At 45.8% G+C, this 21,755-nt stretch overlaps 1 protein-coding gene across 1 annotated transcript in view; it reads left to right on the forward strand.

Moving 5' to 3' along the window:
- The first annotated feature begins 905 nt into the window (after positions 1-905).
- Positions 906-21,755, forward strand: part of EP400 (E1A binding protein p400) — a 92,052-nt gene continuing 71,202 nt past the window's right edge. Inside the window, exons 1-5 of the mRNA XM_007462795.1 lie at positions 906-2,204; positions 16,420-16,510; positions 17,915-18,022; positions 18,531-18,892; positions 20,978-21,271. Coding sequence (XP_007462857.1) covers positions 906-2,204; positions 16,420-16,510; positions 17,915-18,022; positions 18,531-18,892; positions 20,978-21,271 — 2,154 coding nt within the window. The remainder of the gene's footprint in view (positions 2,205-16,419; positions 16,511-17,914; positions 18,023-18,530; positions 18,893-20,977; positions 21,272-21,755) is intronic.

Here is a 21,755-nt window from a genome sequence, read left to right on the forward strand (position 1 = left end):
CCGTCCTTTCTCAGCGTCCTGTCCCCTCTCCCGCCCCCTTCCCTAGTCCGCGGCCCTCAGCACTCTTGGGGCCATGAGCCTCTTTAAAGCCGTGTCCCAGCTCCCAGAGTTGGTGGACCCCTGATGGGGGGGCGCTCCCTTCTCTCCTGAGGTTTTCTTCTGGAAACGCCCGCCACCCCCGGGTGAGCTCGTAGAGAGGGCTGAGGTGCGAGGCTGGCACCAGGCCTGGGCCTCTCCCCCAGGAGCGTAGAGTCTGACCCGGGATGGGGGCTCTGTGTGTTCACACTCAAGTAACCCGGGGGTGTTTGCAGGGGCGTCGCACAGATGCTCATGAGAACTGCCAGCTGGTGAAGGGGCGGTTCTCTTCTGATGACATGCGCCGGTGGCATGTGTGGGAGCCACTGGCGGCCTCCTGGGCACCGTTCCTCCACTGGGAGAGACGGGCAGACTGCCCCAGCACGTGGCGGCACGGAGCAGGGCCACCAGCCGAGGAATAGCCTCCCAGGAAGAAACATGCCTGTCGCGAGCGCCAGCACCAGGTTCAGATCCCACTGGCCTTGAGCAAGTGATTGCCAGTTAGCTTCCTCGGGAGCTGGTTGGGACCACCCACCTGCTCCTGCCAGGCCGTGTCCTGGCCCCAGGCACAGCAGGGACCCAGAAGGCCCTGTCCCTCCTCTGTGCTGAAGGAGATGGTCTCCAGTGCCATCTCATGGGGGCTCGATGACAGTAAGACAGTGGTTTGTATCAGATGCTGGTGGGAACATCCCTCCAGAGCATCTGTCCAGTGCTGCTAAATGGTACTCAGAATAAGTAGTGATCAGATGGTTATATTTGCCTCTAAGTAACTTGATTTTAACTTTGATTTTTCAGGAGAGCATTAAGTTGGATAAACAAGGAGGGCGATCATGCACCATGGCAGCGGCCCTCAGAACGTCCAGCACCCGCTGCAGAGGTCCAGGGCCTTCGCCGGCAGTGAAGAAGAGCAGCAGGCCCGTCCCAACCCCCCGCAGTCCCCCGCCACGCCCTTTGCGCCGGCAGCAAGCCCGTCCGCGCCCCAGTCCCCTGGTTACCAAGTTCAGCAACTGATGAACCGCAGCCCCGTGGCCGGGCAGAGTGTGAACATCGCCCTTCAGAATGTGGGGCCGGTGGTGGGAGGGAACCCCCAGATCACGCTGGCCCCACTGCCGCTGCCCAGCCCCACTTCTCCGGGATTCCAGTTCAGTGCGCAGCAGAGGCGGTTTGAGCATGGGTCTCCATCGTACATCCAGGTCACCTCGCCGCTGTCCCAGCAGGTGCAGACTCAGAGCCCCACCCAGCCCAGCCCTGGGCCGGGACCGGGCCTGCAGAGCGTGCGGGCGGGAGCCCCTGGCCCCGGCCTGGGCCTATGCAGCAGCAGTCCCACCGGGGGCTTCGTGGATGCCAGTGTGCTGGTGAGACAGATCAGCCTGAGCCCGTCCAGTGGCGGCCACTTCGTGTTCCAGGAGGGCTCAGGCCTGGCGCAGATGGCCCCGGGCGCCCAGGTTCAGCTGCAGCACACGGGGACGCCCATCACGGTCAGAGAACGGAGACTCTCGCAGCCCCACGCGCAGTCGGGGGGCACCGTCCATCACCTGGGACCTCAGAGCCCCGCGGCCGCAGGCGGGGCTGGCCTGCAGCCCCTGTCCAGCCCCGGCCACATCACCACGACGAGCTTGCCACCCCAGATCAGCAGCATCATCCAGGGGCAGCTGATCCAGCAGCAGCAGGTGCTGCAGGGGCCTCCGCTGACCAGGCCTCTGCTCCCCGGCGTCGGGGGGACTTCGGCGTTTGGGATGACGTCCCCACCGCCCCCCACCAGCCCTTCCAGGACCGCAGCGCCCCCGGGCCTCTCCAGCCTTCCTGTCCCGTCTGCGGGGAGCGCGGGGATAAGAAAGGCTCCCAGGAAGTTGGAAGAGATCCCCGCGGCCTCCCAGGAGCTGGCTCAGATGCGGAAGCAGTGCCTGGACTACCACTTCAGGGAGATGGAGGCTCTGAAGGCGGCCTTCAAGGAGTACTTGGTCGAGCTGTTCTTCTTGCAACACCTTCAGGGAAACATGATGGATTTCCTAGCTTTCAAGAAGAAGCATTATGCCCCGTTACAAGCTTACCTTAGGCAGAATGATTTGGACCTGGAGGAGGAGGACGAGGATGAGGACGAGGAGAAGTCTGAGGTCATCAACGACGAGGTGAGGGGCGGCGCTCAGTCACCAGCAGGCCGGGCTGCTTGGCTGTGCGTCCAGGCAGCCGTGAATTGCACGTGATCTGTGAGCCTGGGGTGTTCATGAGATGCAGTTCATAAGGATTTGGTCCAGGAGCAAATGGAAGATGCATTTGCTTTTTCCTTCACGGAAGGAAAGAGCTGCTCTAGTTGGGAGGACGGTGCAGAGTGGTGCGCTGTGAGTATTGCCGGTGCGTTTAGAACAGGGATGCTTCCCCGGTTTGGGGAGCCAACCTGGCCTGACCCAGCCTTCCCCTGTGCTCTGCTGGGTGTGTGGAGGTTGGCCAGCCCCGAAGGGCCTGCAGAAGCCAGGGGTGTGGACACCTTCCCGCTGGTTCCCCAGGTTTCACATTTTACTTACGTAGGTCCACCCATTGGGATTCTCAACACCATGAATGTCATCTTTAAAGAAGGGATTTGAATCACTAGCTTGTTACAGTATATCAGTTATGATTTAAATCGCTAGATACATTTATAAGGTATCTTCATGATTAAAATATGGTTATTATGGCAAAGCAACTGAGAATTTTTTCAATTTTTAGAGATCACGTATTTAACTCAAACTGTTGCACATAGCTACTGAATGGTATTTAAGATAGACTCTTTTTCAGATAGTGAACTTTTTGGGTGCCTGGAATGGGTGCTTAATAAATTCCCCAATTGGGATTCTCAGTACCTTAGTGATTCCTAAGGTCCCTTTATTGGTACTTCCTAAGAAGGAAGCTGATCAGACAGGGCGACAGTGAGGTGCAGTGTGATGCACTGTATTTGTGCCTCTGTGTTGTGTGCTGTACACTATGTTGGTGGAGCTTATTTTGTTTTTTGATACAGCTAAAATAGTGTAAACCTCTGTCAGTTCTTCTGCAAAGAAATCAGCCTTTGATGAACAAAAGCTGGCCTCTTTGCTCATCTCCTCCTTGATATTTATTATGTGTGGCTTTGCCATTTGGTGTTTTCTTTAACACCCTTTCCAGGATGAACCATTTTTATTTTCTAAAAGGTTTATATGATTTTTTTTTTTTTTTGAGGATTTCACCTCTGTTGCCATGAAATAGTGAAATTCAGTTCTCTTTATGTTTGTACACCAATGTTGTCTGTAGGCTCAATCCCCCTTATCTGTCATTGCCATTCTGACCTGCATGTAGTAGGCCAGGGTGTAAACTGCCTGTGAGCTTGTCAGGGCTTTGCTACTTGACGACTGTCCGCCATTACCATTTTTAAAGTTTGAAGTTGCAGACTCTAAGGACATTGCACTTGTGACTTAAATTGGAGTTTCTGCAAGATTTGCAGTTGAGTTAGGGTATTATAAATCTGTCATAAATCAGTTCAGTGTCCTTTTACAGGATTTGATGCAAAAACATTCCATTTTTAAACACCAGACATCAGTGAGCTATCAGCAATAAAATTCTAACAAAATTTTGAGCAGTCTTAAAAATTATGTTGCCTTTTTTTCTCAAAATATTTCCTCTCAGGTAAAGGTTGTGACAGGAAAGGATGGGCAGACTGGTACTCCTGTTGCTATAGCAACCCAGCTTCCTCCAAATGTTTCTGCTGCTTTTTCATCCCAGCAGCAACCATTTCAGGTACTTTTCGATGGTTCTAAAATGTAGTCTCATCCGAAACTTTTCCTTCATCCAGATATTTTAACCTTCAATTTACTATTTGCTCTTCAGCATTTTTTTCCAGAGCCCATTCCTTATTTTAAAAAAGTAAAAAAGCCTTCCTGCATATAAAATTATACAACTAAATTGCATGAGTAAATGACAACACAGACCTTAATGCATTATTTTTTGTGTGTATTGACCTGTAACGCAGTAGTAGCTTCAGCATGCATGTCATCTAATACCTACAGTCCTGTTGAATGTATGCTCAGGATTCCTTGTGTGCTGTGTTTTAAATGTTGGTTCTTTCTTGTGTCTTCTATCTGTATTTTTGAGAACAGTGCAAACAGAAGAAAAAGAAAAGATTACACAGATGATAACTTGATATTTTCTGTAGCTAGAAGAAACACTGAAATGAAACGCACTTCTAAAATACCAGGACCGTAGGCTTCTAAATGGATGTTAATTGAATGCAAACTGATTATCTTTAATTTTTTGAAAATTAAATCACTCAGTGTTACATTAATAAATGCCAAGAACCTAAAAGTACAGGTCAGATTCTAGTCATTTTGGAATAGATTGTGCTAGGTTCTGAAAGCAGTTGAATCTTGCGGTGATAATGTTTTTAAAATTTTTTTAATTTTTAATTTTGGTATCATTTCAAACATATATACAAGTTGCAATAACAGTACAAAGACCTCCCGTTATATCCTCTACCCAAATTCACCAGTTGTTAACTTTTTGCCCCATTTGCATTATTTTTATTCTCTCTCTCTTTTATATGTACACACATACACATTTCCCCCAAACTATTTGAGAGTAAATTGCAGACATCATATCACACTTGCATCCCTAAGTCCTTCGTCATATGGTATCAGGTACGAGTGTTACCTGACCTAACCATGGTATAACAATCAATTCTGGAAATTTTACAGTAACTTTTACTATGACTAGGCCACAGCTCATGTGCAAATTTTGTCTCTTGTTCCGGTGACATCCTTTGTATAGTTGTTTTTCTCCCAGTCTGGGATCACCCATTGTGTTTAGTTGCCATGCCTCTCTGGTCTTCTTTAATCTGGGAAAACGCCTCACTCTTTGATGCCTTCACATTTTTGAGAAGTGTAGGTCAGTTATTTTGTAGAATGTCGTTTGACATGGGCCACTAATTCTGTTATCTATTGACGAGTCTTGCTGGAGTCAGCTGTCACATTAAAGATTGCAAAATGGATTTTCTAACTCCATTATTCCTTCTGTATTCATTAGCTGGCATTCTGCTGTAATGACGAGCTTTCTTTTTTCTTCCATTATGTATATTCACATACAGATTCTTAGTTTAATCAGTCCATTTTCATATGTCATTAACGGTATTTATTTATTTAAATTTATTTAATTCAGTAAAGTTTATTCTGTTTGGTCTATAGTTCTGTGAGTTTTGTTAAATGCCTAGAGTTGTGTCCCACCACCACCCAAGAAGCAGAGGAGTTCTGTCATCCCCCGAGATGTTCCTCATGCCACATATTTGTCGTCAAATTTTCTCCCTCCCTTAACCTTTGTTCTCTGTCTATGATTTTGCCTTTTCCAGAATAAAATATAAGTGGAATTATACAGTATAGTATATGCATGCTGCCTTTTCAGTCTGGCTTCTTTCAGTTAGCATAATGCATTTGAGATTCATCCACGTTGTTGAATTTGCCAGTTGTTTCTTTCTTTTGCTGAGCGGTATTCCATTATATGAATGTTCCCCAGTTTGTTTAGCCATTCACCCTTTGAAGGATGTTGGGTTGTTTCCAGTTGTTGGCATACCTAGGAGACAGGTTTCTGGTTTGTTATTAAGAGTACATTCAGTTTTATGTGCAACTGCCAAACTTTCCGCAGTAGCTGTTCCGTTTCACATTCCCACCAGCAGTGATTGAGAGTTCCTTTTGTTCTGCATCCTGCCCACTGCTTGTTCTTGTCAATTTTCTTCTGTAGTTATTCTAATATGTATGCAGTGGTTTTAACTTGTATGTCTCTAACGACTAACGATGTTGAACAGCTTTTCTTTTTCACGTGTTCATTTCCCATTTGTGTGTCTTCTTCCGTGAAGTATCTGTTTATTTCCTTCACCATTTGTTTCCATTGAGTCATTTGCTTTATTGTTGCCTTTGAGAATTCTTTATATAATTTGGATATAAGCTTTTTGTCAGATATAAATTTGCAAATATTTTTCTGTCATTCTGTGCCGTATCTTTTCCTTCTTTTATATCGTTTTTTACAGAGCAGAAGTTCTGAAGTTTGATTTGGTCTCTTTTATCATTTTTTTTCTTTTATGGATTGTGCTTTTGATATATAACAACTCTTCGCTCAACCCAAGGTCACAAAAATTTCCTCTAATTTTTTTTTGTTTTAGAAGTTGTATAGTTTTGTGTTTTACATTTAGGTCTGTGATGCATTTTTTTTTTTTTTTTTTTTTTTTTTTTTGCGATACGCGGGCCTCTCACTGTTGTGGCCCCTCCCATTGCAGAGCACAGGCTCCAGACGCGCAGGCCCAGTGGCCATGGCTCACGGGCCCAGCCGCTCCGCGGCATGTGGGATCTTCCCGGACCAGGGCACGAACCCGCGTCCCCTGCATCGGCAGACTCTCAACCACTGCGCCACCAGGGAAGCCCGTGTGATCCATTTTGAGTAAAGTATTGTATAACATGCAAGCATCAGTAGAAGTTTATTTCTTTGTATATTGACAGCCAGTTAGTTGAGCACTGTTTCTTAAAAAGACTGTCTTGTATCTGCTGAATTGATTTTGCATCTTTGCCAGAAATCAGTTGGTCCTGTCCGTATGGGTCTGTTTCTAGGCTCTCTTCTCTTCCATTGATCTCTGTGTCTATCTTTTTGCGTAATGCCACACTGTCTTTACTACTGTATCTTTGTAGTAAGTCCTGAAATCAGTTAGTGTGAGTTCTTCAACTCTGTTCTTTTTCAAAATTGTTTTGGTCATTCTAGTTCCTTTCTCTTTTCATATACATTTTAGAATCAGCTTGTCAGTATCCATAGAACATCCTGCTAGGATTTTGTTTGAGATTTTGCATTGACTCTATTGACCTGTTTGGGGTGAAGTAATATCTTGACAGCGTTGAGTCTTCCAGGCCAGGAACGTGGCATGTTCTCCATTTAGTTTTGTCTTCTTTGATTTCTTGCATCAGTATTTTGTAGTTTTCAGCATGCAAATTCTATGTATGTTTTGTTAAACTTATACCCAGCTATTCCAATTTTTCTGTGGTGCTGTAGATGGTACTTAAATTAAAAAATTTTTTTCTAGTTGTTCATTGCAAGTATATAGGAATACAGTTGATTATGCAACTTTGCTAAACTCATTTATTAGTTTTTGGAGCTTTTTTGTGGATTCCATGGGATTTTCTTCCTAGAGAATCATGTCTGCAAAGAAAGCAAAATTTGTATTTTCTTTTCCTATCTGTATGCCTTTTATTTCTTTTTCTTGCCTTATTTGCACTGGCAATGGCATGGACTGGCATGGACTTCCACTGTGATGCTGAATAGGAGTGATAAGAACAGACATTCTTACTTTCTGGATCTTAGGGGGAAAGCATTTAGTCTTTCACCATGGAGTATGATGTTAGCTGTAGATTTTGTAGCTGTCCTTTATCAGGTTAAGGAAATTCCTTTATTCCTAGTATTTATCATGAATGGATGTTGAATTTTGTCAAATACTGTTTGCTGCATCTATTCACATAATCATGTGATTTTTCTTTTTTTGGTCTGTAAAAGTGGTGAATTATATCATATTAAGGTATAGTTTGTAGTCAGGGAATGCACAGATCTTAAATGTTAGAATTTGTTGAGTTTGACAAGTGCCCGTGTAACCCATACACGTGTCAGGGTGTCCACTTCCATCAAGTCTCCTTGTGCACTGCCAGTCATCCGCTACCCAGCCCCCCCGCCCCAGTTTATTGCTATTTATTCTATTACTGTTTATTTTGATGTTCGAATTATCTGTAATTTGACCAGTGGGAGCCCTTTCAAGCGGGCTCTAGTATACTTTTGACACATCCCTGTCACTGTCTAAGTACTTCCTTACATTCTGGCACAAAACGTTTAAAGTTTATCTTGCACATGCCTTGATCCAGTCCAGGAATCAGTCATTTCTCCAAGGAACTGTGTTCTTTTTGGTGGGGAATAATAATTTGAACCCAATATTTAGGTGTTCTTGTAATGAATTTGATACAACTGAAGATAAAATTTCTTGAATTGGAAATTGTCAGAAAGTTTATTAGTGGGACAAATTTCCTGTTAGTGCTTAGAGGAATGTAATACATCAGTGCGTTTATAGACCACATTGATAAATATTTGCATAAGAACCGTGGGACAGTGGTTGGCAGGGAGTGCCTGTAAACTTAGGTTGCATGGTCTCCACAGTGACACAAATTAAACCCTCTGATTTACTGTCATACTCACCAGATTGCCAGAAATTAAATTGGACAGAATCTGTTGATTTAGGTCTATGAGATTCTTACCCACTGTTGATTGGGAGTGTAGCATGGAAACATTTCACATGATCTGGAAAAGGTGAGTGTGGGTAGGCCCTTTTGATCCAAACAGCATGCTCTAAAGGTATTCTTGTGTTTGTGTGCCAGAAAACACATCTAATAATGTTCCCAGCAGCATCGTTTCTTCTAATAGCCCCAAACTGGAAAGAAGCATAATGTCCGTCAGCAGTAGAACAGATCAGTGGGTCGTGCACATTCATATAGAGGAATGCTAATAGTAATCAGTAGTGAAAATGAGTGAGTTGGTGTGGGCGGGTCTCAGCAGAGCCCTGTGGAACAGAAGGAGTTACGGGAGAGCCCAGCTGCAGCATTCCTTCAGGTAAAGTTCACTAGGAAGCAGAACCAAACACAGTGTAGCATGGAGCTAAGCCTGTAGGTGATGGCACCAGGGGAAAATGTTCACACACAGTTCAGGTGGGGAGGGGGATGCCTTCATAGTGCGTGGGGTCTCCAGGGCGTGCGTAACAGCTTATTCTTAAGCCTCGGGATGAGTACACAGGTGATTGCTTTATCATTACTTCTTAAACTTATAAGTTTTTCTAATTCTCAGCATTTTATTATGAAAAATTTCAAACAAGTAAGCTAAACAGTGTTCAGTGAACGCTCACATCCCACTGTTTAAATTCTGTGATTATGCACAAATAAGTGAAATTCACATAACCATTTTTATATTAACCACATAATATTCAGTGGCATTTAGTACATTCACAGTGTTAAGCAACCACTGTTATGTATACCAATTTCTAAAATATCTTTATTGTCTTAGAAGAAAACCCCGTACCCAAAAAGCAGTCACTCCCCAGTACCTGCTCCTCCATCCACTGGCAGCCACCAATCGGCATCGTCTCCATAGATTTACCTAGTGTGGAATCGTGCAATATTTTGTGTCTGGTTTCTTTCACTTAACATGATGTTTTCAAGGTTCATCCACATTGTAGCATGCCTCAGTACTTTGTAACTTTTTATAGTGGAGTGTGTGTCCACTGTATGGGTATATGCTGCATTTTGTTTATCCACTCTTGATAAATATTTGGACTGTCTGCAGCTTTTGGCTGTTGCGAACAATGCCACTATAAATACTTAGTAGCTAACCCCATTTTACATCCCATCAGCAATATACGGAGGTTCCAATATTTGTATATCCTTGCCAAATCTTATTTTCCTTTTAAAAAAAATTCTAGCCATCCTAGTGAGTGTGAAGTGGTGTCTCATTGTGTTTTCTTTTGCATTTTTCTTATGATGAATGATGCTGGGCACCTTAATGTGCTTGTTGGTCATTTGCATATCTTCTCTGGAGAAAAACCTATTCAAGTTTTGAAAAAAAATTTTTTTTTAAATTCTATGATTAATTTTATTATGCTTTTAAAAATCACATTATTTAATATTATAAATATTTAAGTGACCTAAAAGAGGAAAACCAAGGAATCTCCATTTTGAATTATAGATCTTTGTCATAAATACTAGTGGATGTCTAAGGAGACAAGAAAATGGAGAGTCTGTCAGGAAAGAATTGAAATGAAAAAACATACCTTTTGTTTTCTTTGGGAAAAAAAAATCTCAGAATGAGTTTTATTATTTACAGCCAGTTGTAGAATTTTTATATTGACCAATGAAACTCTAGAAATAAATTCAGAATTCCTTGTGTTACATACACAGTATATTAATTTCTGTCTGCTTCCAAAAGACTTTGAGGTAGTATTTTTTTCTTTCTTCTTTTTTTTTGTTTTTGGCCGCGCTTGCGGGATCTTAGTTCCCTGACCAGGGATTGAACCCCGGGCCCGTGGCACTGGAGGCGCTGAGTCCTAACCACTGGACTGCCAGGGGATTCCCCAAAATAGTTTTTATTACAGTTATTTAGATCTTAAAAAATCCTAAGTGGAGATTATTTTTCAGTGATTATAGCATTAAAGGGAATGAATAATTATAGTTCTGTAACCCTACCCCAACTATTGATTTTTTTTTGCCATTAAAAAAATTTTATTGAAATTTAGTTGATTTACAATGCTGTGTTAGTTTCAGGTGTACAGGAAAGTGGTTCAGTTATACACACATGTATATAAATATATGTATATTTTTTTAACATTTTCTTCCATTATAGGTTATTACAAGATATTGAGTATAGTTTCCTGTGCTATGCAGTAGGTCCTTGTTGGTTATCTATTTTACATATAGTAGTGTGTATATTTTAACCTTAAGCTCCTGATTTATCCCCCAACTACTGATTTTTTTATTCTTTTAAAATTTTATTTTTTAATTTATTTTTCGCTGCATTGGGTCTTCGTTGCCACGCGCGGGGGCTGCTCTTTGTTGTGGTGCACGGGCTTCTCATTGTGGTGGCTTCTCTTGTTGCGGAGCACGGGCTCTAGGCGCACAGGCTTCAGTAGTTGTGGCACGCAGGCTCAGTAGTTGTGGCTCGTGGGCTCTATAGAGTGCAGGCTCAGTAGTGTGGCGCATGGGTTTAGTTGCTCCTCAACATGTGGGATCTTCCCGGACCAGGGTTCAGACCCGTGTCCCCTGCATTGGCAGGTGGATTCTTAACCACTGTGCCACCAGGGAAGCCCCTTAGTTTTTTATTTTAATGAAGTTCAATTTATCAGTTTTTTCACATGGATATCTAGTCTGCTAGCATCATTTGGTTGAAAAGACTTTTCATTCCGCTTGGGTTGCTGTGGAGTCTTTAGGAACTGGCCAGGCTGTGTGAGTCTGAGCCTCCCTCTGGGCTCTCTGCTCAGCTGTTTTTATCTGTCGTCCGTCCTTAAGCAGTGCTGTGCCATCTGCTGAGTCTTGAAGTCCGGCTTCCTCTTGTTCTTCCCTCAAGACTCTGTTTTCAATTCACCGACCTCTGCGTCCCCACCCTACTCTTCAGCCTATCCAATGAATTTTTTAAATTTCAGACACTTTTTCTGTTCTAGGGTTTTCTTTGGTTCTCTTTCTTTTTAAAAAAATTTTTTAATTTTTTTACTGAAGTATAGTTGGTTTACAGTGTGTCTGGTGTTCAGCGCAGTGATATATATATTCTTTTTCAGATTGGTTCTGTTTTTTAATCGTTTCTTTTTTTCTGTCAAGATTTCCTCTCGTCCTTCATTACAATATACTTTTATGTCCTTGGGCATACTTATTAAACCTACCGTAAAATCCCTGCTGCTAATTCCAGAATGTGAGTCGTCTGGGGGTTGGTGTCCATTGATTGTTTTGAGTATGGCTTGTGTTTTCTTGTCTCTGTGTTTTGGAGTAATTTTTTTTTTAATATATATATTTTTAACATCTTTATTGGAGTATAATTGCTTCACAATGTTGTGTTAGTTTCTGTTGTATAACAAAGTGGATCAGCTATACGTATACATATATCCCCATATCCCCTCCCTCTTGCGTCTCCCTCCCACCCTCCCTATTCCACCCCTCTAGGTGGTCACAAAGCACCGAGCTGATCTCCCTGTGCTATGCGGCTGCTTCCCACTAGCTATCTATTTTACATTTGGTAGTGTATATATGTCCATGCCACTCTCTCACTTCGTCCCAGCTTACCCTTCCCCCTCCCCGTGTCCTCAAGTCCATTTTCTATGTCTGCGTCTTTATTCCTGTCCTACCCCTAGGTTCTTCAGAACCATTTTTTTTGGATTCCATATATATGTGTTAGCATACTGTATTTGTTTTTCTCTTTCTGACTGACTTCTCTCTGTATGACAGACTCTAGGTCTATCCACCTCACCATGAATAGTTCAATTTCATTTCTTTTTATGGCTGAGTAATATTCCATTGTATATATGTGCCCCATCTTCTTTATCCATTCATCTGTCGATGGACACTTAGGTTGCTTCCATGTCCCGGCTATTGTAAATAGAGCTGCAGTGAACATTGTGGTACATGACTCTTTTTGAATTATGGTTTTCTCAGGGTATATGCCCAGTAGTGGGATTGCTGCTGGGTCGTATGGTAGTTCTATTTTTAGTTTTTTAAGGAACTTCCATGCTGTTCTCCATAGCGGCTGTATCAATTTACATTCCCACCAACAGTGCAAGTGGGTTCCATTTTCTCCACACCCTCTCCAGCATTTATTGTTTGTAGATTTTTTGATGATGGCCATTCTGAACGGTGTGAGGTGATACCTCGTAGTTTTTTGGTTTTTTGTTTTATAAATTTATTTATTTGTTTGTTTTTATTTTTGGCTGCTTTGGGTCTTCGTTGCTTTGTGCGGGCTTTGTCTAGTTGCTGCGAGTGGGGGCTGCTCTTTGTTGTGGTGCACGGGCTTCTCATTGCGGTGGTTTCTCTAGTAGTGGAGCATGGGTTCTAGGCGTGCAGACTTCAGTAGTTGTGGCACGTGGGCTCAGTAGTTGTGGCTTGCGGGCTCTTGAGCACAGGCTCAGTAGTTGTGGCGCACGGGCTTAGTTGCTCTGCAGCATGTGGGATCTTCACGGGCCAGGGCTCGAACCTGTGCCCCTGCCTTGGCAGGCAGATTCTTCACCACTGCGCCACCAGGGAAGCCCCCTCATTGTAGTTTTGATTTGCATTTCTCTAATGATTAGTGATGTTGAGTATCTTTTCGTGTGTTTTTCGGCAATCTGTATATCTTCTTCGGAGAAATGTCTGTTTAGGTCTTCTCCCCATTTTTGGATTGGGTTGTTTGTTTTTTTTGATATTGAGCTGCATGAGCTGCTTGCATATTTTGGAGATTAATCTTTTGTCAGTTGCTTCGTTTGCAAATATCTTCTCCCATTCTGAAGGTTGTCTTTTCGTCTTTTTTATGGTTTCCTTTGCTGTGCAAAAGCTTTCAAGTTTCATTAGGTCCCATTTGTTTATTTTTGTTTTTATTTCCATTTCTCTAGGAGGTGGGTCAAAAAGGATCTTGCTGTGATTTATGTCATAGAGCGTCTGCCTATGTTTTCCTGTAAGAGTTTTATAGTGTCTGTCCTTACATTTGGGTCTTTAATCCATTTTGAGGTTTTTCTGTGTGTATGGTGTCAGGGAGTGTTCTAATTTAATTCTTTTACATGTAGCTGTCCAGTTTTCCCAGCACCACTTCGGTCTTTTCTCCATTGTATATTCTTGCCTCCTTTATCAAAGATAAGGTGACCATATGTGCGTGGGTTTATCTCTGGGCTTTCTATCCTGTTCTGTTGATCTGTAGATTCTGTTTTTGTGCCAGTACCATACTGTCTTTTTTTTTTTTTTTTTTAAATAAATTTATTTATTTATTTTTGGCTGTGTTGGGTCTTCGTTTCTGTGCGAGGGCTTTCTCTAGTTGCGGCGAGCGGGGGCCACTCTTCATCGCGGTGTGCAGGCCTCTCACTGTCACGGCCTCTCTTGTTGCGGAGCACAGGCCCAAGACGCGCAGGCTCAGTAGTTGTGGCTCATGGCCCTAGTTGCTCCACAGCATGTGGGATCTTCCCAGACCAGGGCTTGAACCCGTGTTCCCTGCATTGGCAGGCAGATTCTCAACCACTCTGCCACCAGGGAAGCCCCATACTGTCTTGATTACTGTAGCTTTGTAGTATAGTCTGAAGTCAGGGAACCTGAGTCCTCCAGCTCCGTTTTTCTTTCTCAAGATTGCTTTGGGTATTTGAGGTGTTTTCTGTTTCCATACAAATTGTGAAATTTTTTGTTCTAGTTCTGTGGAAAATGCCATTGGTAGTTTGATAGGGATGGCATTGAATCTGTAGATTGCTTTGGGTAGTAGAGTCATTTTCACAGTGTCGATTCTTCCAATCCAGGAACATGGTATGTCTCTCCATCTGCTTGTATCATCTTCAGTTTCTTTCATCAGTGTCTTATAGTTTTCTTCATACAGGTCTTTTGTCTCCTTAGGTAGGTTTATTCCTAGGTATTTTATTCTTTCTGTTGCAGTGGTAAATGGGAGTATTTCCTTAATTTCTCTTTCAGATTTTTCATCATTAGTGTATAGGAATGCAAGAGACTTCTGTACATTAATTTTGTATCCTGCTACTTTACCAGATTCATTGATTAGCTCTAGTAGTTTTCTGGTAGCATCTTCAGGATTCTCTATGTATAGTATGATGTCATCTGCAAACCGTGACAGTTTTACTTCTTTTCCGATTTGGATTCCTTTTATTTCCTTTTCTTCTCTGATTGCTGTGGCTAAAACTTCCAAAACTATGTTGAATAATAGTGGTGAGAGTGGCCAACCTTGTCTTGTTCCTCATGTTAGAGGAAAGGCTTTCAGTTTTTCACCGTTGAGAACGATGTTGGCTGTGGATTTGTCATATATGGCCTTTATTATGTTGAGGTCAGTTCCCTCTGTGCCTACTTTCTGGAGGGTTTTTATCAGAATTGGATGTTGACTTTTGTCAAAAGCTTTCTCTGCATCTATCGAGATGATCATATGGTTTTTATCCTTCAGTTTGTTAATATGGTGTATCACGTTGATTGATTTTGAATTGGGTTTTGGGTGTCATGAATGATAGGTTGCAGAGACCCTGAGTTCTGTTATATCCTTCTGAGGAGTTCTGCTGGTTTGCTTTCACATCTAGTTAATGTGATTGGATTGAAACTGTAGACTCTGTCTCCTGAGATCTCAGTTTGGTTATGCTGGCCTGTGCTTGGCGTCTTGGCATGTGGGGTGGTCAGGAGGCAGCCAGAAAAAAGGGGAGCTTGGGGCCCATCTCTGCTGCCTCCTGTGGCGATTCTCCCTTACCTGTGTCTCCGCTCTGATCTCCTACGCTCCATCCTAGTGGTCTTCAAGCCGGTGAGACCCTCCCTGTCTGGGTCTGAGACTGGGGCTTGCCCTTGTGCCAAATGCCGTAAACGCAGAAGCGTCTCCTAGTTTCATTCCCTCCTTGCAAGTATCGAGGCCCATGCTGTATCTGCCCACCTTTTCATATTTTTTATATTTCTTTTAGAGTTTATATTTATCTTGAATGTGTTTAGTCCAACAGGAAGTACTTGGCCATTACTGGACACAGAACCCTGTATCACTTTTCTTTTATTAAAAAAAAAACAAAACCTTATTTTGATTACAGAAGTAAAACATGTTCATTGTAAAACATTTAGAAAATTTAGAAAAGTGCACACACACACAAATTATAAATTGATTGTAATCTTGTCCCCAGAGGCAACCACTGTTCACATGTTGTCTGTTTTCTAAATCATTCTTTTCTCTTCTCCCTCCTTCCCTCTCTTCCTTCCTCCCCCATCTTTGTTAAATGTAAACAGGGGGTGCTTACTTTCCCTTTTCATTACTCTGAGGCCTTTCCCCACGTGAGGCAAAACCTGCAGCATGACTGGTCCTGGCAGTGTAGTGTCCATTCCTAGGGATGCTGGGGTCAGTATCCACTCTCACAGGCAGTTTCTTCGTTCAGACATCTGGAACTTCTGCATTTAAAATGCCTTGCTAAGTAGAGTGGATATAATTGAATTATTTAAAAAGTTAGCAGCTGTTAAACATCACGCTTAGCCTTTAGCAGCCCTTCAGGGGTGGTGCAGAGGTGTCAAAGGTTAGGGCGCCCAGAGTCAGCTAGTTTCTGTCTTTGCCAGGAGCTCTTCACTTAAACATCTTAAATAGCCTGTATGTATTTCACACAGTTATATATCAGGTAGGGTACTAACTGCAGTACCATTTTGAAGTCAATTAGATAGTGCTTAATTGGAGTTTTAGTGCCATTTTCCAGTAGGAAGACAATCTCAGTCTTCTTACCATTCAGCTTTTGTGATTTTGGTGGCTGAGTGATGCCAGGCAGTGTGACTGGTCAGGAGGCTAAGTTGTAGTCCTTGCTGAGACTGATGTTTCCTGCATTAGCTTCTGCTGTCATTGTGTGTGCAAAGCCAGCTCGTTTCTGAAGGACTCTAGATTTGCATTGAACTGAAATTCCATTTAAAACCAGAATGCAAATCCTTTTTTATCCTCCAGAGGTAAGTTAGAACTTTAAATTATTTATTATAATACATCGGGTAGATGACATTTCTCTTCTTAAAAAGAAGGGAAGTCAGTGTTTGGGATAATTATGATAGTTTTAGTTTATATTCATTCTTGTAATGCATTTAAATTATGAAAATCTCAGTTTTTCCTTTTTTTTTTTTTTCTTTCCAGCAACAAGCCCTTGCAGGGACCCTTGTGGCAGGGGCTGGCAGTGTGATCGAAACGGACCCCTTTAAGAGGCAGCAGGCGGGACCTCCGGCAGGTATGTCACGGAGCACAGGCTGAAGGGCCCCCCGGAGCCAGTTAGCATCTTAGTTTGGGAATTCCAGTGTAGTGGCCACCTGTTTCTAAAGCGTGGCCCCTAAGGAACTTAGTTTTGGTTAGTTTCTACTTTGAAAGTTAATTTTTCTTTTGGTGGTAATCAGCTAAACAAAATATTTATGTGCATGTTTATGTGTACTGAAGTTAGAAATTTGTCAGTTGAATAGGTATATTCCAGTTTGATTTTCTGTGTGCATTTGTAGGCTGTTTAGTCCTCATGACATGATTAAGTGTAAAGCCATCTGCCTTTTCAAATTGTCATTCATTTTTCAAACTGAATTTTTTCTCCAAGTTAGGAACTTAATACACATTTTGTATAAAAGATTCAAACAGTTTAGAAGGGTGTAGTTTAAGTCTGTCTCTGGTTTGGTATTCCTTCCCCATTCCCTAGCCACAGAGCTGGCTACGTTTGTTCAGTTTCACAGACAGGCATTGCTACAGGTGTGTCATTCTGAAAAAGTTCAAATGTGATCCTGTATATATATATACACTGTTATGTCTTTAATATTAACTGACTAGGCCATCTTTCCCAGTCATGGACCTCATTCTTTTTGATAGCTGCAAAATACTGCACCCACTGCATGGGTGCTTCCTTCTTTATTCGCCAGACCCATGTTAGCATTCATTTGTTAGTATCACCTTTTTTCTGTTGTAATCAAAACCTGACTGAACATTTAGTTTCACAGTTTTTTCTATACATGTCTGTCCATGTATCTGAAAGCAGCGCTCCAAGAGTGAAATTGCTAGATCAAAATGTGTGCATAGTTAAGTATTAGTGAGGCTAAGTTGCCCTCCAAAAGGGTAGGGTCAGTTTTTGCTCCCATCAGCAATTTCTGGTTCTCTCAAATTTTGGCCATTTTATTAAGTATCTTTTAATCTTTGTCGATCCAATGGGTAAAAATAAAATCTTTGTTTTGATAATGGATTCCTTTAATTTTGATGCGGCTTCAGTTACCTCTTCATGTTTTTAACCGTTTGTGAATGTGTCCCTCTGCTCGTTGTTTGTGTTCTTTGTTTGCCCATTCTGCTTTCTGGTTGTTGATCCTTTTCATATTAATTTGTAAGAGCTTTATGAATGTTGCCCGTTATGTATGTTGCAGATAATTGTCTCTTAGGTTGACGCTTGTCCTTTGCCTTTTTTATGATGCTTTTCCTTATATTTACAAATTTTTAACGGAAAGAAATTATATTTATCAACCCTATCTTTTATGGCTTCTGCATTTTGGTTCATGCATAGAAAGGCCTCTCTGTTCAAAGATGATAAAAACACTTACACATGTTTTTTCTACTACTTTTGTGGTTTTATTTTTACATCAAACTGCACCTTTTCTGAAAATTATTCTAGAGCAGTCTAAGAGACCTCGACTCGAAGTGGGTCACCAAGGGGTAGTTTTCCAGCACCCAGGGGTGAATACAGGAGTTCCTCTCCAGCAGTTAATGCCGACAGTTCAAGGTAAGACCCAGCGCCAGAAATAGCTCTCTTAGCTCAGAAAGAGGGAGTGCAGAGAGGGCTTAGGGAAGCAGCAGCAGACGAAAACGCGTGCAGTCCAGGTAGCATATCTGAGGTGGTTTCTGCCATTGGGACGTTCCTCTGAGTCCCACTTCACACGGTATGAAGAAACCACCGGAGACCAGCTCTTGTCACTTTAGCGGAGCCGCACGTCCCACTGTCCTCAGCTTCTCTCCGGTTTTCCCTCCTGTGTTTTTTCTGACTTGCTGCTGTGGTAGGGACCCTGCGGTTATCCCGTGCCTGCTCTGCTTGATGCTAACTCGCAAAGGCCGAGGCCTTCCTTTCCTTTGTTGTGTGCTCATTTATCACGTTAGACCTAATACACAGAGATCTCCCACCAGGTAAACCTCCCGTTTGAGTGTGTGTGTTGCGAGCACAGGGTCTGAGGCAGCCCTGGCCGGTGGAGTCCGAGCCTGGGAGTCAGGGCCGCTGGGTCTACCCTCTGTTGCAGGGGGAATGCCACCCGCGCCGCAGGCCGCTCAGCTCGCCGGCCAGAAGCAGAGCCAGCAGCGGTACGACCCCTCCACGGGGCCCCCGGTGCAGAACGCCGCCAGCCTGCACACGCCACCGCCGCAGCTGCCCACCAGGCTGCCACCGGCCGGCCTCCCTGCCGCACCCCTGCCGCCGGCGCTGCAGTTCCCCCCGCAGCCGCAGACGGCGGAGCCGCAGACCCCGCTCCCGGTGCCAGTGAAGACGCAGCCGCCAAGCGCCCCCGCCCCGGCACCCCCGCCCGGCCAGCTCCCCGCGGCCCTCCACGTCCCGGTGCCCACGAAGGCGCAGATGCAGGCCCCTCCGCTCCCGTCCCAGCCGCAGGTACTCCGGGCCCCTGCCGTTCCCCGAGCTAGAGGTGGAAGAAGAGACAGGCTGTGTGCTGGACGGGATGGTACCCAGCTGGGTAACTCCCTCTCTCCCAGCGCTTCGCTCTCCACCGTGCGACAGTCAGTTAGTTCAGTAGCTGCAACGTAAATTTACCGTGCAGTTGTAGTTATTGTTATTAAAATGTCAGAGAACGACACGATTCTGAGTGCTGCTCTCGGCACAGGGAGCCACGCACAGGACACGGTGGCTCTTGTCCCACCTGATGTGCCGAGTAACTCGAGGTCATAGGAGCGAAGGCCTGGGGGTGGTGGGGCTCCCTGCAGCTCCTGACCGTCTGCCAGGTTCTGTCCACGGTGCCTCCCCCGGACGCTCCACTCCACCAGCATGGGTGAGGCTGCTTTCCAGGCTTGATACACGTTTCCAGGGTTTATAATGCCCCTCCTCGTCCACAAATTCACTTCACCCAGACGTCTTTTTGAAACGTGTACAGTAGACCACGTGGGGCCCCTGAGGAGCAGTGCGTTTGTGAAGCATGGGTCTGGGGCACCGAAGAGGCCAGAGGCAGTGTTTTCAGAGGCTTGACTCAGCAGCGTGCGGTCAGCTGCTCAGGAAAGCCTCCCCTTCCTCTCCCCTCTCCCTCGTTAGCAGGGGATTCCCTAGCTGGGCTCGGGGTGGGAGCTCTTCCGGTGATTGTAGAAGCTCACTCCCACGTGAGGACGCCGCCTCTCACTCGCCGCCCGCCAGGTGCGAGGCGTGGCGACGCGCGCTTCCGGGCCATCATTTGCTCGCCTCTACCTGGCAGCCCTTTGTGGTCGAATCTTTATCACGCCCCTTAGCTATGGAAAGGCCGAGGCCAGAGAGGCCAGATAACTTGGCACGGGTGGCCAGCCAGTGCTGGAGGGTCTGTGACTGGCCCCCTGGGTTGATTGTGGGGCCTTTTGTGCGCCTTGGGAAGGAGCACCCCCTCTCCCGCCAGGGCGCTGAGCTTCTTGGCCTCTGCGGGCTTGAGGGTTCCGTGGAAGTGAGGCTCTCTGTTTTGAATACTGTCATCGAGCCTGGCACCGACCTCACGCAGCACTGACGTTTTTCTTGGGTTTCTTTCCCGCCCTTGTTGTCGACGCTGTGAGCTGTGGGATGTGATTTTAGAAGCAGCTCCTTACAGAAGCTGTGGAATATTCTGTTCCTTCCAGGTTGGGCGGGGCCGGCCGACTTCTTCTGTAAAGGGCCACAGAGAGGGAGTGTAACGGTATTTCAGGGTGTGCAGGCCGTGTGCTTCCTGTTGACCCGCTCAGCTCCGCCGCTGAAGCTGAGAGCAGCGCCACAGCCCGCAGATGAGCGGCCGTGGCCTGTGGAACTCTCCCAAAGTGTGTGGCCGGCCGCAGTTTACCGACCGCTGAGGTGGAGGAAATCTCCTTAGAGGTGGGCGGAGGAGCTGCACGCCGTGAGGGGCCTGGCCTTGGCTGCGGTGTCTCGTCCGCACCGCGGGTCATAAACGTGCCGCGTGCGCGTCGCTCTGTCCTCAGGCCTCCTGGCGCGGCAGGACCTTGCCTTCCCTGCTCTCTGTCCCCCCGCTTCCTCCCGGCCGGAATTCCCGTGTGAATCTAAGCTCACCTTCGGCCCGAGGAGGGCTGGGCGGAGGGGCTCCTCAGTTTTACAAGCTCGGCTCTCGGGATGGCACAGAGGAGGGTTTCTAACCTTACACCGCGAGAGGGCCATGTGGAATTTGTCTTTGCCCTTCAGAGAACAGGTGCACGGTGAGCATTTGGTACTTCTCAGTTAAGAAGTTTCTACAATTAGAAATTCTAAAAAATTACTTGAAAAAGGAAAAAAAAAAAAAAGAAAAAGAAACCCGACGTGAGACCGTATGCGAAGGCACCGTTTACAGGGAGCTCTGATGTGGCTTTGTGGACTAACAGGCTTCTTCTCTTCTGTAGACACGGTTAGCCTGCGTGGCCCTGTGGTCCGCAGTGGGCCCACTGGTCAGTCTGCGGTGCTGGGGAGAGGGAGGGGCATTGCACAGGGGCCTCCAGCCGGCCTGTGGGTTCCGGGCATGGCGCTGAGCCCTGTTTTCCCTGCCAGACGGTGGCGCCACCCAGACCGCCCATGGACCCCGCCCAGCCCTGCCCACGGCCGCTGCCCTCCGCCTCCTCGGCCTCGACCGTTGTCCCCGCCAGTGGCTCAGGCCCGGGGCCTTCGCCTGCCCGGGCCTCCCCGGTGAACAGACCCTCCCCGGCAGCCAAGTCGCTGTCTCCGGTCATCGCCCGCTCCCCGGGGGCAGCCGTGTCAGCGCCCCCGAAACCACAGAGCCCCGCTCAGAGTGCCGCCGCGCCCCACGACGGTTCTCAGGACAAGCTGGCGGCGCAGGTAGCGCTGGTAAGTGCGCCTGAAGAAGCTCTCGAAGGCGCTCGGGGAGAGCCCACCTGCCCTCCGGCCCATGGAGCGCGCGCGCTGTCACTTTCTAAGGGGGCAGAACACCTGATAGTAAGGTTTATGATCCGGAGACGCCAAGATTAAAACCGCGTAGCTGGCGCTGTCCTGCCGGAGGGGCAGCTAGACTGGTGTGGAGAAGGTCTTTTCTGCGCCGGTGTCAGCAGTCGGGGGAGGGGGGGTGTGGGGTGCAGGCTGAGAGCTCAGAGCCCTCGGGAGGCTGCCCAGGCCAGTGCAGCTCACGGCCTGCACCTAGTGAGCGTTTGCTGTTTGTTGGGCGGCTGAGCAGTTATTTGTACGTGCTCTGCCGTGAGCGCTGGCCTGGGAGCTCCGTCCTGGGTTTCCAGGACGGGGCTCCCGGGGGTCGCACGCCCTTGCCTCTGCCCTCTCGTAGAGCCTTGTTCAGCAACTCTTCTTTGTTGCTGAGACT

The sequence above is a fragment of the Lipotes vexillifer genome, unplaced genomic scaffold (genome assembly GCF_000442215.2).
Source record: "Lipotes vexillifer unplaced genomic scaffold, Lipotes_vexillifer_v1.1 scaffold1545, whole genome shotgun sequence".
NCBI classification, from domain to species: Eukaryota; Metazoa; Chordata; class Mammalia; order Artiodactyla; family Lipotidae; genus Lipotes; species Lipotes vexillifer.